Source organism: Perca fluviatilis, chromosome 3 (genome assembly GCF_010015445.1).
Source record: "Perca fluviatilis chromosome 3, GENO_Pfluv_1.0, whole genome shotgun sequence".
In the NCBI taxonomy this organism is placed as follows: domain Eukaryota; kingdom Metazoa; phylum Chordata; class Actinopteri; order Perciformes; family Percidae; genus Perca; species Perca fluviatilis.
In genome coordinates, this window is record NC_053114.1 from 34,921,454 (window position 1) to 34,937,746 (window position 16,293).

The 16,293-nt window shown below is 38.7% G+C and overlaps 2 protein-coding genes across 2 annotated transcripts; both read left to right on the forward strand.

Moving 5' to 3' along the window:
* Positions 1-629: 629 nt before the first annotated feature.
* chrna3 (cholinergic receptor, nicotinic, alpha 3) lies at positions 630-9,737 on the forward strand. The gene is made up of 6 exons (XM_039794149.1): positions 630-776; positions 2,069-2,208; positions 5,441-5,485; positions 6,913-7,022; positions 7,328-8,528; positions 8,664-9,737. Exons 1-6 carry the CDS (start codon positions 716-718, stop codon positions 8,790-8,792), a joined length of 1,686 nt encoding a protein of 561 aa, XP_039650083.1. The 5' UTR covers positions 630-715; the 3' UTR covers positions 8,793-9,737.
* Positions 9,738-10,839: 1,102 nt separating this feature from the next.
* On the forward strand, positions 10,840-15,963 carry LOC120556552. The gene is made up of 10 exons (XM_039796199.1): positions 10,840-10,891; positions 10,997-11,032; positions 11,140-11,439; positions 11,518-11,838; positions 11,983-12,099; positions 12,310-12,337; positions 12,588-12,670; positions 13,192-13,222; positions 13,488-13,558; positions 14,201-15,963. The coding sequence occupies exons 1-10, from the start codon at positions 10,843-10,845 to the stop codon at positions 14,287-14,289; spliced, it is 1,125 nt and encodes a 374-aa protein (XP_039652133.1). The 5' UTR covers positions 10,840-10,842; the 3' UTR covers positions 14,290-15,963.
* The last annotated feature ends 330 nt before the right edge of the window (positions 15,964-16,293 follow it).

The window sequence follows — 16,293 nt, forward strand, 5'->3', positions numbered from 1 at the left end:
TGGTACACAGGAGTACGTGACATCACCTTTTTCCAACGGAGCCCCACCCACTTCAGACCAGTGAAATAAGCACAGAGAAAGAAAGAAATAGGCTACAGAAATCTCTCAACCTGTTCTAACTTTTGTGGAAAACAATATTTTCACTCAAAATAGTCATCATAGTCATCACTCATAGTTAGAGGGTGATTGAGAAAACAGAAATGCTTTTTTAGGGTCTTCAAAAGGACAGACTTTTTTTCTGTCCCAGAAACCTCCCAATTAGGAATATATTGAAAATGGTATTTATTTTTATTTTCTTAGTATCGTAATATAATTTCAGTAGGTTGGCGTTTTTACCAATTCCAAGACATGTTATAACAAAGCAGACACATCCTGTCTTGGGAAACTAAAGGAACTAAATAAAATCAATGAAAGGGTTGATTTGTAGCCAATACAAGCTTGTTGTGCCCTTTAAGGGGAAAATTTGCACCACTGACCAGTTTTCTCCTTGTTTTATCAGATTAGGTTGCTATAGGTTGCACATTTTTTTGCAGTGCAGTGTGCCTCCTATCAGTGACTGTGTTCCTCAGTGTGGCTCTGCCTCCCTCTCTCTGCTCTCTGCTTCTCTCCAGAGCTGCGGATCTGCTTTCACTCTTCCCACTTACTCCTCCTGTCTGCTCGGCAGCGCTGCTGCTGCTGACCCTGGATACCATTTCAATTTGTCATTTGAAACAGGATGAAAGCCAATTTTTGTGTCGTTCTGCCCACATGTTCCTTCCTTCTGTTTCTTCTGCCAGGTGAGTAGCCTAATAAGCTACTACTTTAACACATTAACGTCTTGTTACTTAGCCTACTTGTTGCTTTACTTAGCCTAAATGTGTTGAATAATATTGCCACAATTAATGATTTTTTGGACAAAATTTGCTCATTATTCAAATCCTATATTTTATATAACGCAGACATTCAGGGAAGTCAAGGTAATAAATTGTGACTTTACTTGCTATTGTTGTTTTTTAATTTAAAGGGATGCATTTATAGATGACAATTATTATTCTATTATTCTACACTGAAGAAAACCTCAAAAATAAATCAGACTAACAAAGCATGATTGAAGGTAGACTGGTATTTGAAACAAGTGGTTAATACAGTTTACAGGTTAAATCAGGGCCGTAAATATAGACAGTGCAGGCAGTGACCGTGGGGCCTGTGGAGGGAGGAGGGGGGGCATAGACAGAGTGGCCCCCCCATCAATGTTTTGGGCAAAGAGCGAGACTGACTTGCGAGTGATTTAGATTTCCATCTTGGAATTACGTGTTCAAAGAACTTACGTTAAATGAAAAATGGTACAGTTTGCTGTACATGCCCTCAAAAAGGCAAACACAGCTCACAGCTGGTTTTCGTTTTTTATTTTTAATAGTCAAGAACAATAAAAAAAAAATGATATGCTTATTCTACATAAACTACAAAAACGATTCAATTAAATGCAGGGGCGCAAACTCACCAGGGTTAAAAAAAGGTCGAGTTTAGCACGAGGATATAGAGGAAAAATTCACCCGAGAATTAATTGCTGCTACAAATGTAAGGGCGAAATCTGTACAGAGCACTTAAAAAAGAAAAAAAAAAAATCATCAGATTGACACAAATCACAAAAACAATCTATTTTGTGGTGACAATTTTATCCACTTGAAATTAATATTTATAAATTTCTTTGGTATTTTTGTCATATACAGATATGCAATGATGTTAGCTGGGTAATATGTTGATGTCCAGTGTTAAGTCTCTATTTGATCATGTGACGAGACCTGTCAAGTCTGACTGAGCACATCTGCAAGCCAAACACCTAATGGCGTCGTGTGTGTGTGTTCCTAGTGTGCACTAGGGCCAGTCATAATAACATAACATAAGCCCGTCGTAACTACCTCACCCATAACAAATTTACTTAAATATGAAGACATGCACTGCTCCCCTGGAGTGATGACAAACCAACAATCATCTGGTTGTTAGTCACCTTGTAATCAAGCTGTAGTGTATAACCAACTAAAGCACATTGCAGTGATAGAACAATGTCTGACCCTCTGCTCTTGTTCAGGGGGCTCGTCTTCAGATGCAGAGCACAAGCTCTTCTCTGTGATATTCTCCAACTACAACCAGTACATACGACCGGTGGAAAATGTGACCGACCCCGTCGTTGTACAGTTCGAGGTGTCCATGTCACAGCTAGTCAAAGTGGTAAGTAGCCTACAAAAGGCCTTTAGACATTTTGCTGATGTCTATAGTACATGTGAGTTATGGGCTACTGTTGCACCACAGTCAGACATATATCACTCTGCTTAATGAGCAGTCATGACCAGGGACGTGCATAGACATTTTGGGGGGCAGGGGCTAAAAAAGTGTACTTTATTTCTTTTTTTAAGATTATTTTTTGGGCTTCTTCAGCCTTTATTTGACAGGACAGCTTTATTTTAATCGGGACTCAACAAAGTCTAATCCCCCGACCGGATATTTAGATTTTTTATTCAATAAATAAATTAGTTTGACAGGAATATATATATATATAAATAAATTAGTTTGACAGGAATATATATATATATATATATATATATATATATATATATATATATATTCCTGTCAAACTAATTTATTTATTGAATAATCTAAATATCCGTAAATAAATGAATATATATATATATTCATTTATTTAACGGATATTTAGATTTTTATTCAATAAAGATATATATATATATAAATGAATATATATATATATATATATATATATATATATATATATATATATAATATTCATTTATTTAAACAAGCCCTATTTGATGTCTATGTGTGCACGTGCCTGGTCATGACCTGAGGAAAATAAAAAAGGAATAACATAGACAGCAAATGTGGAGGGTCTTAGCATACGAAGAAAAAAATACTTTGTGTTGATTTGTGACAAACAAAGTTTTAGAGAAAGGGACAATTGCCATTTGAGACACGTGAGATACACAGTAACCCCTTGTTTAAAATCCTCAGGAGGGAACTAAATGAAAGAAGGAGCGGTGTGGCTGTTTGTCTGGCCAAAGCAAGATGTGGAATGTCAGCTGTCTGAGTACCCCTCAGTTTAGGCAGCCTCTATAACTCAATCTCTGCCACTTCAGATGAGCACCTCTGGATTTAACAGCATGTTTTGCTGGCGCTTGGCGTTGACTGCAGACGGAGCAAACAGAGACTCAGTCACGTCTAGAGCAGATGGTGATAATTAAGCAAAGAGGCTTGTGTTGAGGACAGGGAGGACAGCTTCAATCACAGAATGAACAGCCTTGGATGTATTGTTCTCTATCACATTACCCCTCTGCTTGTGTTGAATGACAAGAGGAAATGCTGATCAGATTTTTCATTTGAGACATTTTATTAAAATTATCCCCCAATCCCCAATCAAATTGATTTATATTAAAAGGAAAAGTTAGTAATTATGGGAAACCCACCTAATTTATTTCTTGTTGAGAATTACATGAGACGAATATAACCGCTCGCATGTGTGTGTAGTAAATAAATAAGCTACAGCAAGGAGACTCGATAGCTTAGCTTAGCATGAAGATTGAAAGATTTCCCCAAATTGTTCCACTTTTTATTTAAACATTAATATTCAATCAAAAAAGTTATTAGTCAATAGTAGCCAATAGCATAAATGTCACAATATATGAAGTCGTAGCTATACATAAGGTTTATTCTAGACAGTTTGAATGGATATGTGGGGCCTGAGACATTGTAGCCCATCTAAATCTGTTTTCTTTTGCCTATTGCCAACAGGCAAATTCTTTTCTTTATTTTTTTCTGAAGCACTAGATAAGTATTAAAGACCTGTCTGGATCTAGAGGTGTCAAAAAGATAACGTAGGTTTAGTTTTATTCTCCTTAACGCAGCTGATCTAGCAGGCTGCAGTGCTCCTCGTGCTGATGGATGACTATTATTTTCCTCCCCACACCTGGTGCTCGGAACCCAGATGCAATTGGTATGGTCAGCCTACAGCAGTTACAGCAGGGCTAAATGAGCTCCTTTCGACCATCAATAGTTCATTGCCCGAGGTGTCTGAGTCATCATCTCCCAATCAGGCATCTCACACAGGTTTGTTTGTGGGTTTTAGAACAGGGGGCACAGTGATAACAGAGACTGTTTTGGAAAATTTGCTTATTCACTTTCTTCCAAGCGATGAGAAAATTGATGCCACTCTTAATGTCTGAGAGTCGTATCGATCTTCTCACCTTACTCACCTTACTAGCGTAAAGTTCACACTATTCCTTCAAAAGTTAGGTTTGATCACAGTTCATGTGGTCAACTATGTTTGGCGTGTATATTCGCAAGGTAGCAGGGGAAATTATGCTACTTCTGCATTTTGACCATTCCAAAGATCATACAGCTACCATAAGGTGCACCGTCTGATAGCTGCACATTGGCTAACATGATGCCCTGCAGAGAAGTCGCAGTCGGTGTCCAATTCCTCCACGCTTGCCTCGGTGCCCCTCTGATGCAGAGATGCAGATGGACCCAGAGATGGTCTTGCTTGTCCACGTAGTCCGGATCATAGCCATAGGTGGTAGCTGATAGCCATCTTCACCTTTTGCTCTGTGTTTACTCTGATGATCTCAGCCATAATATACTTTGTTTCCATTCTGCCCATGCACTTGGTGATGATACAGAATGTGTACTTTGGCTATTATAGTGCTGTAAAATCCCCAGTCTCCCAAAGATAATTCGATAAAGATTGTCCTACCGCATTCTGTCCACCTGTGTTTACCAGCCATGTAGAACCTCTCCTGGATACTAAATGGTAACATGAATGGTTCCTGAGATTGGTTGTTTAATACCCACAGTTTTTCTCCCTCGCTCCATTAGTCCCTCTGCTCATGTTTTACCACTGAGTTGTTAGAATTAAAGCTTAAGGTTGTGCTGCGACCCCCTGGCTCCAGCTGTCATGTTATGCTCCAGGTGTGGAGGTGGGCCTTTATTAAAGTGCTCGTAATATACTAATTTTCAGGTTCATGATTGTATTTAGAGGTTGTATCAGAATAGGTTTACAACTAATAGGCGAGCATTATAACATGTGTTACAAAGTGACGCATGTTTGTCACAGTAATAAAGGCTGGACTACAATAGAGCTGTTTGGAGCAGTTTGTGTTTTCTGTTGGAGATGGTAAGTCCCTTTGGGGTGGACTTAGGGCTTTTTCACTTTGTAAACCTATAACATGCACAAAAAAGATAGATAACACAATAAAGGAAAGGGAAAAAGCCAACAAGCATAATATGAGCACTTTAATACTCTGACCCTGGGGAAAGCACACAAACAATCCTCACTGGTGAATTGGATGATCGTATGTGACAGTGTTCTTCCTGGTTGAACTTTTAGATGTTAACATTAATGCTTTTGTTCTTTGCTTAAATGCCTTCATTATCCATTCTGCTCTGTTCTCAGGATGAAGTCAATCAGATCATGGAGACAAATCTGTGGCTGAGACATGTAAGTTTATGATGCATGACTGTGCAAATTGACCTTGAGCAAGGACATTAAGTATGGATCCAGCCTTCTGTCATACATGATTCTTCGGGGCTAGACTGACAAGCTGAATTATTCATCGAAGGAAGCTTTCTAAATAAATGGATCCTTCTTGTCCTATTTTTGGGGGGAAAAAAGAGAGAAGAAAATCCTATGAACCAAATGAGACCAAGATTTCATGGTCAATTTTTATGATATATAATTTTGTAATTTGACAGTGGTCTGGAATTTCTATAATACTTTTCCATAATTATGTTTTTGACACTGGGACAGAAACTTCTATGCATCTGCAGCACACTGAACCTAAAATATAAAACTGATTTTACCTCAGTTGTATTTCATAATCATATAGAAAAAGACAACAACAACAACAACAACAAAAAAGCAGTCCATACATGCTGTATGGCTTGATGGTTTTGCCATTTACTCCCAGTCCCACATGGTGTCTTTACTGCCATGGTGCAAAGTGCAGTGATCCAGTTTTGAATCAAATGGGGCAGGGCATGTCTCTAGGTCCCACATTACAAATGCTGAGCAAATACACATGTGTGCTGGAGCCATGTTCATGCTAAAGAGTTGAGGTGTAATTGCTCTTTGGAGTTTATCTAACCAATGTACAAACAACAGTATATTTCCCCTGCTGACTATTCAAATCTTACAACATACTTTAGATAATTACTGCTTCTTATTTAAGTGAAATGATTGCAAGTCTCTGAGGTTACTTTACCATTGTTGCTTTATGAGTCTCACAAGGATCAATGGCTGTCCTCAAGAGGGGGGGTCAAAAACAGTGGCCAAAAGGTCCATAAAACACACTGTAAACTGTGGTCCATTATATCTCCTCTCGGACTGCATACTGTGTAAGCTCTGTTTATATGCCACAGTTGGAAATGACGACTTGTCGTTTTTATGGGCCATTTTACAAGTTAATGTGTTTAAAATATAGACCGTATTTAAATATGGACAGCTTGTCAGCTGTGAACGTTTCATTTTCCCCCCTGGTGGCAGGCTTCAGTAAAGGTCATAAACCCCGCCCCAACCATGTTAGCGGATGGGACATGGGCCAAACAAAAAAATCTAAGTACACCTCAAATACATTTTTCACAAAAAGGGTTTATGTCATTTTATGAAGTTCTTATCTTGCTGTTTTTTGTGTTATTCCTTCCAATAAGTTTGGTTTTAATTAGTTATTTGATTTAATAAAAATTGGGGTGAAACGTCATGATTGATTTGTGATTGGTATGGCTTTGATAACGCGGCTTCACTGTCTGATCACTACTGCGCACTCTGACTCCAAAATTACAAGATGGCAGCGCCCGTATCTGGAATTGTCTACATTGTCATTTCTGTCTCTTGTTTTTAAATAAAAAAATATGTGGGTTTTTTTTCAGATCTGGAATGACTACAAGCTCAGATGGAATCCAAGGGATTTTGGAGGCGTTGAGTTTATCAGGGTGCCTTCAAACAAGATATGGAAGCCAGACATTGTGCTCTACAACAAGTGAGCGAAACAACACATTGATTGTTGGGTCCATTTAGAACAAAGGACTACAACAAATTTATCATTCTCCGTTGCTCATTTTGCATGGCTAATTTGTTGTTTGCATAATCTTAAGGGGGTGTATAGGAACATCTGAGTGTGCAATTTAATAAGACCACAAGGCATGTTTTTTTATTAATATCACCATGACACAATAGTCAATTGATTAGATCCTTCAGTTTATCTTGAATGACTAATCTGTCTCCAACCTTCCCTCTGTCTTCCTCTTTTATTATCTCACTCTTTCTTTTTTTCTCTCTTTACAGTGCTGTCGGAGATTTCCAGGTCGATGACAAAACGAAGGCCCTGCTTCGTTACAATGGTGACGTTACCTGGATCCCTCCAGCCATATTCAAGAGCTCCTGCAAGATCGACGTCACTTACTTCCCCTTCGACTACCAAAACTGCACCATGAAGTTCGGCTCCTGGACGTACGACAAGGCCAAGATCGATCTGGTGCTAATTGGCTCAACCATCAACCTCAAGGACTTCTGGGAGAGCGGCGAGTGGACGATCATCGACGCCCCTGGTTACAAACACGACATCAAGTACAACTGCTGCGAGGAAATCTACACGGATATCACTTACTCTTTGTACATCCGCCGTCTGCCACTTTTCTACACCATCAACATGATCATCCCCTGCCTCCTTATCTCCTTCCTCACTGTGCTCGTCTTCTACCTGCCATCTGATTGCGGGGAAAAAATCACTCTGTGCATCTCTGTCCTGCTGTCTTTAACTGTCTTCCTCCTCGTCATAACAGAGACCATCCCCTCCACCTCGCTAGTCATCCCCCTGATTGGCGAGTACCTCCTTTTCACCATGATCTTTGTCACCCTCTCTATTGTCATCACCGTTTTTGTGTTGAACGTCCACTACCGCACCCCAAAGACCCACACTATGCCCTGCTGGGTGCGGACTGTGTTCCTGGGGCTGTTGCCCAGGGTGATGTTCATGACCAGGCCAGAGAGGGACGCCGAGACGGTGGCAGTGACCAGCAGTGTTCAGACGATGCATTCAAGGCCCTGTGCAGTGCATTCATCAGGTACTTTGCAGAAGCAGCACAAACCTCAGGCCCTGGCGTCCAGCGTGGTGTCCAGCCTGACAAACCGCCAACGGATTTTCAACAACACAGAGCTCTCCAACCTCAATAACTTAAGTGGAGAACCAGCCAAAGGTGCAGGCCCTGTGTTTTTGTGCTGCGAGGGCCGTTGCAACCGTTGCTGGCACCAGAGATCCAGCAAACTGCCTGCAGACTCTGGGGGAGGGTGCGGAGGACTGGGCAGCCTGGGGGCGCTGACTGGAGGCAGTGCTGTCGGGACTGGAGGGGAGAGTCAGTGCTCCAGCTCCGAGTCTCTAGATGGAGGAATAATGTCCCTATTGCCCCTCTCCCCTGAGGTCAGGGAGGCTATTGAGAGTGTCAAATACATAGCAGAGAACATGAGACTACAGAATGAAGCAAAGGAGGTGAGTGCTCACAATCATAAAAAAAAAAAAACATTCTAGATTTTAAACCTTTATAGGTAATTTGCTTTCATCGAGGTGTCATCCTTGAAAATGTTTTGTTTGTTTGTCTGTTTGTTCATTGTGATCCTCTCACAGGTTCAAGATGACTGGAAGTACGTTGCCATGGTGATTGACCGGATTTTCCTTTGGGTTTTTATCCTTGTGTGCATCCTGGGAACAGCTGGCCTCTTCCTCCAGCCTCTATTACTTTGGGATGACATTTGAAATAGTTTGATTAAACAAATACTTCAAAACTGTCGAACTGCACAGCATTCATTACTTATAAGATTCTCGCCATGGCTCAGACAGGGCAGAGTGGATCCAAAGTCAAGAAGAAAAGATGACTGTGTCGGCCAAATGTTGATGCAAATTTATTATTGACTGTGTTTTCACAGATTAGATGATTTCTGTGTGAGGAAGTGGTTTTAGGACTCTCCAATGCTGAGGACATGGTGAACAAACAATTGCAAAGACCATGGTAGTTATTTCATTATGAACAAACTAGTTCTGCAGTAAATGACAGTATATAATGCCATGGCAACATCCTTGCAGAATCAGTTATTTTGAAGACTAAATTATGGGAACAGTGATAACATTTAATGAACTTGAAGCACCTAATTTCACATTCACACACAGCATGTATGTACGTACATTCACAAATGCAACCATTATGCCACCAGAAAGCTCAATATTTAAATTACTATTATGTTTTATAACAAGAAAATCTTGAACATCTTTAAATGTTAAGTCTTCACTGAGTGTCATGCCAAATGAATACATGTGTTATGGCGATAACAGAAAAAAACATTTAACATGGATTGATTTGATGGATTTCCATGTTTCTGAGAACTAAGCAACAATGTTGACTGTGTTCAAAGAGTGACATCATGTGGTAAGTATTTGCTACTGCAAATTATAACAAGGCCTTTAAAGGTATATGTCACCCATTTTGTCATCATCTCTGTTGTAACAAATTCCCAGTTGTAACATGTTATGAAAATAAATACTAATACTTTATGCATTTATGCATTTAAGGCATAACATGCTGTTTGATCTGGATAGCATGACCCTCTAGAAAGGGTGACATGAGAAAATGTCATCAAGGATTTTTTTTGACCTTGTGAATTGGATATTTACAATGCCCTGAAAGTATTCTAATTGCAAAGCGAAAACGCATCTATAAATATATACATTTTGGTTCTGTTTTACTTGCATATTTCTGTAAATAAATCTTAAAAATCGTTATTTAAAGGTGTAAGGTGGAGCGCTGTTGTATCTTCTCTGAACTACCAGTATTTCTGACTCATTCACTCACTAATTTCAAGGAGGCCATGAGGCTCTGTTTGTTACTCTGTTCCACATCCTGTGTGCCCCCTTGGAGCTAACTAAGCTTATTGGATCACAATGAATATAGAGAACGAGTGATGAAGGACCTTATTGGATTCCTGTATTTTCTTCATCTAACCCTCCTTCCTGGCCATAATACAATTTTCCGCTCTTACTACGCGGGGTCTGCACTGCCTCTTAATAGCTGAGTGCTTACACCACAGGTCTGATGCTGTCAGGGGTAAGGGTCAAATTCTCCCATGTACATACTTTTTTATTTTTATTTTGCTCCAGTTGTGGATATAATGTTCTGATGGATATTACACTTAAATTACAATCTCAATGTTAGGTACAAGCTGCAAAAATAACCTAAGTAAGTACCTACATGTACTGTGGGTCTCAGTGCTCAAAGAATCTCAGCGTCCTGCATAGGGTCTTATTATAGATATCAGAGCAGAAAGCGAGCTATGTGATTACATAGAAAATCTAGCCCATATTAAATTGAACGCTGGCAGGGAAGCACAGACAGATACTGTATGAGCTCTCTGTCACATCTGATAAGAAAATCCTGGCTAATAAATGTAATTAAAGCTCACTCAGAACCCATGTGTGGCTGATCTGCAGGAGGGCAGGAGACCTGCCGAACAGATACTGTATATGATGTACCAAATGAATGAGCTTCTAAAGGTATCACGGAATGTTTTTGATGTGTCCTATTGAGAAGTTGCATCCTGCAAAAACTGGATACCTTCTTATACCTACCTTTACCTGCCAACAATCGACAACAATTTTTAAACTGATGCTTTTTAATTTTGGAACAAAAGCGTTCAAATGTCACAAGACACCACAGAGTGCACAGGAAGTGGTTTATTATAGTGTCTGCACATTTATTCTTTCAGACAAGAACCTGATAGGCGCCTGCAGGGTTTCACAAGGTGCTGTGGAGTCTATGGGTGTCACATTGCTTATAATCATGAAAACAATCACCATTCTTCTGTGTAAGTATATTGACAAGTGATTAATTATTTAATTGTTTGTATTTATAATTGTGTGAACCTTTGCGCACATGTATAAGGATTCACTTTACTTTTCTTTTCTTCAAGGTGTTCTTGCAAATCAGGTCACAAGCCACGCTAACGGTAAGCTTTTATTTAGGAAAACACATCTGCGTGTTGCATTCTCAACTATGATTGATTTGAATTGTACGATGTATCAATTCAACGTCTGTTTCTGTTTGTTGTTACAGCTATTCTTCCTGCGAGGATCCTGGCCCAACAAAAATCTTTAAGTGAGGACAGTGACCTTTATGTAACCTGCAGTACATTTGGATTCAAGAAACAGATCATGGTTTGGGTTTATTTATGCAAGGATGGCATTTGGATCGATAAAAATAAGCAGAAGCCAGATCAAAATGACACTACCTTTATGATACGCAGCGTTGGTCTTGATTACAGTGGAAACTACAGCTGTGTTTACTCCATTGGGAATAATTCGCTTCCCAAAGTAACCATGAGGGGAGACAACGTCATTCAGATCCTGGTCATATGTAAGGATTTTCATCCATATGAAAGCACTGTGTCAATGTTTTTTTCTCTCCACTCATTTTGTCCTTCCTGCCCCACAGCCAATTTTCTCCCTGCAGATATTTCAGTCGTTGGGCCGTCCACTGTCAGCGAGGGAGACCATGTTGCATTCAGATGTACTGTTTCTGTCACCCTGCAAACACTCGGTGAATGTCAACTCATCCACTCTTACCTAAGGAGGAATGAGACCATCCTCCAAGTGCAACCATTTAATGTCACCCGCATGGAGGCGACTTTCACCATCAAAGGTGCCGTCATGAGGGATTCAGGCCATTACAGCTGCGTGGTGCTGCCATCTAAATGCATCAGAGAGCATGAGAAAACACTCTATGGAAATAATGCAGTATTACTCGAGGTCACAGGTGAGGGTACCAGCTGCTCACGGTTTCAAAATGCAGTAAGAAAGAAAAGCTTCAGAGCTTTAGATGGCACTTTCATTTTCAGTAAGATTTTCTCTTTTCAAATGGTAAAAATTCTTTTGAAAAAGTGTGTCTTTTGCTTTCCAGTAAATTGGGCCCTCCCAGTGTTTGTCTCTTGTGGAGCGATAACCCTGATGTTATCGCTGGGTCTGAGTCTGTGGTGGATCAACAAACGAGGTCAGAGGATCGGAAGGAAATCAAAAGGCAAATCGCTCAATTTTAGAGTTCATATTTTGTATTAAAGTAGTTCTATCATTGACTGACGGACAAAAAAAGATTAACAAAGAGATCTGTTATTAGTATTCAGATGTAACTTCTTTTCTGAAGTGGCTTGTCACACCAATCACATCAGGACCTTGACTATATAGTATGCATGCTTTCTTTTACTTTCAAATTATTTTTTTCCTATTTCAGCTGGCTACTCAGCTTCATCTAATCCATGGTGAGTTTTGACCCAGTCTCACTGATGCTGTCTAATGAATTTAAAAGCATTCCCAAACCTATGAGCAGATAAGCAGAAAGTCATGTTTTTCACGTTTTCATTGCTGTGTTCAGTGATTTGTGCTCAAATACATTTTTTATATGCAGGATGTTTACAGTGAACTAATATATATATTGGATACACAACTGAATTTGCCACTGATATGCCAAAGCTGAGTTGATTAAAGGGCTTGAATTGTGTTTTCTTACAGTACGGCGAGTCAGCAGGCTAATACAGACATGGTGGAGGAACAGCAGGTGCAGACAGAGGGAGAGGATCTGGACACACAAGAAGGTATGTTGAAAATGGAATTACAGTAAAGGCATACCCTGGGGAGTTCATAATGAAATGACCTATGATGACTTAGAAAGAAAACATAATCTAGCTACATTACGGCCTGTTAATACAACAGTGCCTCTCCCAGGGTGTATAAAACATTAGGGACACCTTCATATTTGGTTTTACATTTTTCTAAGGAATAAAAATGTGTTTTTGCCAACTATCTCCTAACGTGGATCAAAACATAAAATGCATAAAAGATTATGGCTTTTATGTGCATTCATGAGGTCATCCCAATTCCTGAAAAACAGCAGGAGCTCCCCATATTTTGTTACAGTAATTCTTTTTTGTTAAAATTATTTTCATCATGTTGTGGTCATCATCAAAGCACTTTGTGACTTTCTTACGAAAAGTGCCAGTTATAATTATTTGTTGATTAGATTGACATATTTAAAGTGATAATAGAACAACATGTAATCCATTTATTTCTCTCTTTTATACATTTTTCTATCTTTATTCTTTTTTACAACTTTCAGGAGACTCTTTCAGCATGGAAGAGGAAGAAGAGTAAGACTATAGATTCATTTTAATACTAATTATTTCAGTGTCACTTTTATGCATTTGGCAAGTAAGATTTGCTTTATTATGTCATATTGTAAAGGTGTAACATTTTACCGCATGACAAATAATAATTTGCTAAATTAAACTGACTAGATTTATTGAAATACATAAACTTGAATTTGAGCTGAATGAATGTTGTACATCCATTACGGTTTCTATAATTCTTAATATAAAGACATGTCATTATGATTTATTGAAAACATTTCCTCAGCTATTACAATGCTGTGGTTGCTGAGGACTTCACTTACTCCAATGATTGTGAGGGAGTGTACAATGTTGCAGGTAAGTGATAGCCTACTTTGCGCTATTGCAGAAGTGGTTTTTCTTTGCATATTGAAAATCAAGTCAATGACTTTGATTTCTAACAGCATGAGGGTGATGATGAGTACGATGACATTGATCAGATGTGTGCCAAGTGACACATTTTGAGTGCTAAAGGTACTGGAATTAATTTCATATATCATAGTGCGACAGGCTCATACACAGTGAGTAAAGCAGTCGGCAATGTGAGAAGTAGTCATTCATCAAATGCACCGCTTGTTCTTGTTATTTAGATTTTTTTTTTAATTGCACTGCTCAATAACAAGAAAAAAGGGACAGAAATTCAGAATAATGCAAGTAATAAAGTATACAATAAAGCTTAGAAGGCATTACACAGTATGATGCTGCGTTGCCATTTCAGATGAGCAGGTTTTTCTGTTAGCGAGTTTAGTGCATCTTACAGGAAAACCACATCTTCATTTAAAGCAGTGGCGCAGATGTGAAGAGCATTTCATAGCATGCTATCTTTTTATTACTCACGAGAGCTAATTCTGTCATGACATGTGAAAAGAAAGAGTAAAAAAACCAGAAGAATAAATACACGAGCGGTTTTAAACATTCACGGCATTTACCCGCTTTTTATATGTGAACTTTTCACCACAGATGATCCACCACCTGCAGAACCAAATCCAGCATGTTTGTATGCCAAGTCCTGCAGACGTAAAAAAACACCAGATCCAGGCCTCACCTGATATTAATTTCACTTAAATGCAAAACTGGAACACCTGCCTGTGATGTTTAGTTCAGTCTGTGTATCATGAAATTAAGGAAATGTTAATAATTAGAATGGATGAATGAAGATGTTTTCTGAAAGTGCAGTGGCTGTCGAACATCTGAACATTATTACAGTCCACCTTAACAGCAATATAGCAGGAGGTTGGATAGAAAATGTCGTCATACAGTACATTCAATTCTTATAAGGATCCTGTCTTTGTCGCAGAGGGGCGAGATTACCTTTCGCATATTTAATGAAAAGACTGGGTGTTACCGCTTTATAAAATATACTACAATTTGTTTTCAGTAATAAACACGGCAGGTGTTGTAAATTGTGTTGATTGATTTGAATTTGTATTAAACATTGTAGAAAACAAATCATTCCTATTGTTTCGTTTAATCAGACACAATTGTACGTTGTCGTCGCCATTGTCCATGTTGGTTTTGTAACACTGTCAAATCAGTCATCTAGTAGCCAGCTGCATTCATTGTTACCACAGTGTCCCCCCCTCATGGAAGTTCAAGCCAAGAGTGCAATGACCAATCTGATAAGAAAGGCACTCCATCAGCAGCAGTGATTGCGATGACTAACCGTGTTGTTCAGCTGATGAGCTAGCAATCAAGAGGAGCACCCAATATCTGTGTCGCGGCTGCTTTCCTCCCCTCTCTCATTACTGCCGCAGCTCCTGTGGGAGCAGAGGAGCTGAGAGAAAGAATGAAGTAACAACTTTGTCATCAAACAATAGGAAGCAGCATTGTGCAATGCTGGAAATGTTCAACTTTCATTTCATTTTATTATTTATCTCGAAAAATCAACAATGTTGCGAAAGAAAACAAAACAAAAAAATTAAAACCACAAAATAAAACACAAACATTCAGAATTTAACCAAAGAAATAAAAAAGGATTAGCTCAAGAAGGAGCAGGCGGAAGAAAATAGCTTCTTTTGTCCTGCCCCTTTTTCACAAAATCATATTATTACAGAGCAAATATATATGCAAATACAGCATACACATTTTCAGGTTTTACAATAACTTACAACAATTCAACAATATACAATAATACCAAACAATTCCATTCCTGCGTTTCGGTCTATTCTTTTCTGTATTGGTCAAGTATTGATTTCTTTAAACTATTTTTGAACTGAATGATATTATGGCTCTGTTGATGTCATTGTTCAGTCCATTCCATAAGGTCCCCCCACAAACTGAAACACACATGCTTTTAACAGCAGTTCGCACAAGAGGTAGTCTGAACATACAATGTCCTCTTAGATGATATCCCCCGTCTCTTTCATTAAACATTGCGCGTATGTTACATGGTGAATTATTTTCTTTAACTTTAAACATAAATTGTGCAGTTTTAAATGCAACATTGTCCATAAATTTCGGCAAATGTGAATTAAAAAAACAGATGATTAGTGTGCTCATAATACCCAGTGTGATTTATTATTATAATTGCTCTTCTTTGCACTGTGCACATATTTCGTAAGTTGCTTTTGAAGGTATTTCCCCAAACTTCCACACAATATAACATATATGGTAAAATAAGTGTGCAGTACAGAGTATGTATGTATGTATGTATTTTGGTTCAATATGTATCTAGTTTTGCTCAATATATCAACACTCCTTGCCATCTTCATGCAGAGCTACTTCTGTACACAATTCTGTTAATAAACATTTTTAAAATATATTTCATTTGTATATTTCCTGTTATGGACCTATTTACTCTATATACTATATTTACTATTTACTTGTGAGTCTGAAATAAAGATACACTAATATTAATATAGAGGCTTTAACTGTGAGCCATGTCAACTGTTTTTCATTGTGATTTTTCTTCTGTGAGGTCACCCTAGATCACGTGGAAGAAAAACTATCTCAGGTTTTACCTACCATTCAGCCTTAAAATGTACTAAACTTGTTACTTATAATGAGTGACTGCAGTATTAGCAGCCTGCATTGAAAGAAAACATCTAATCAGA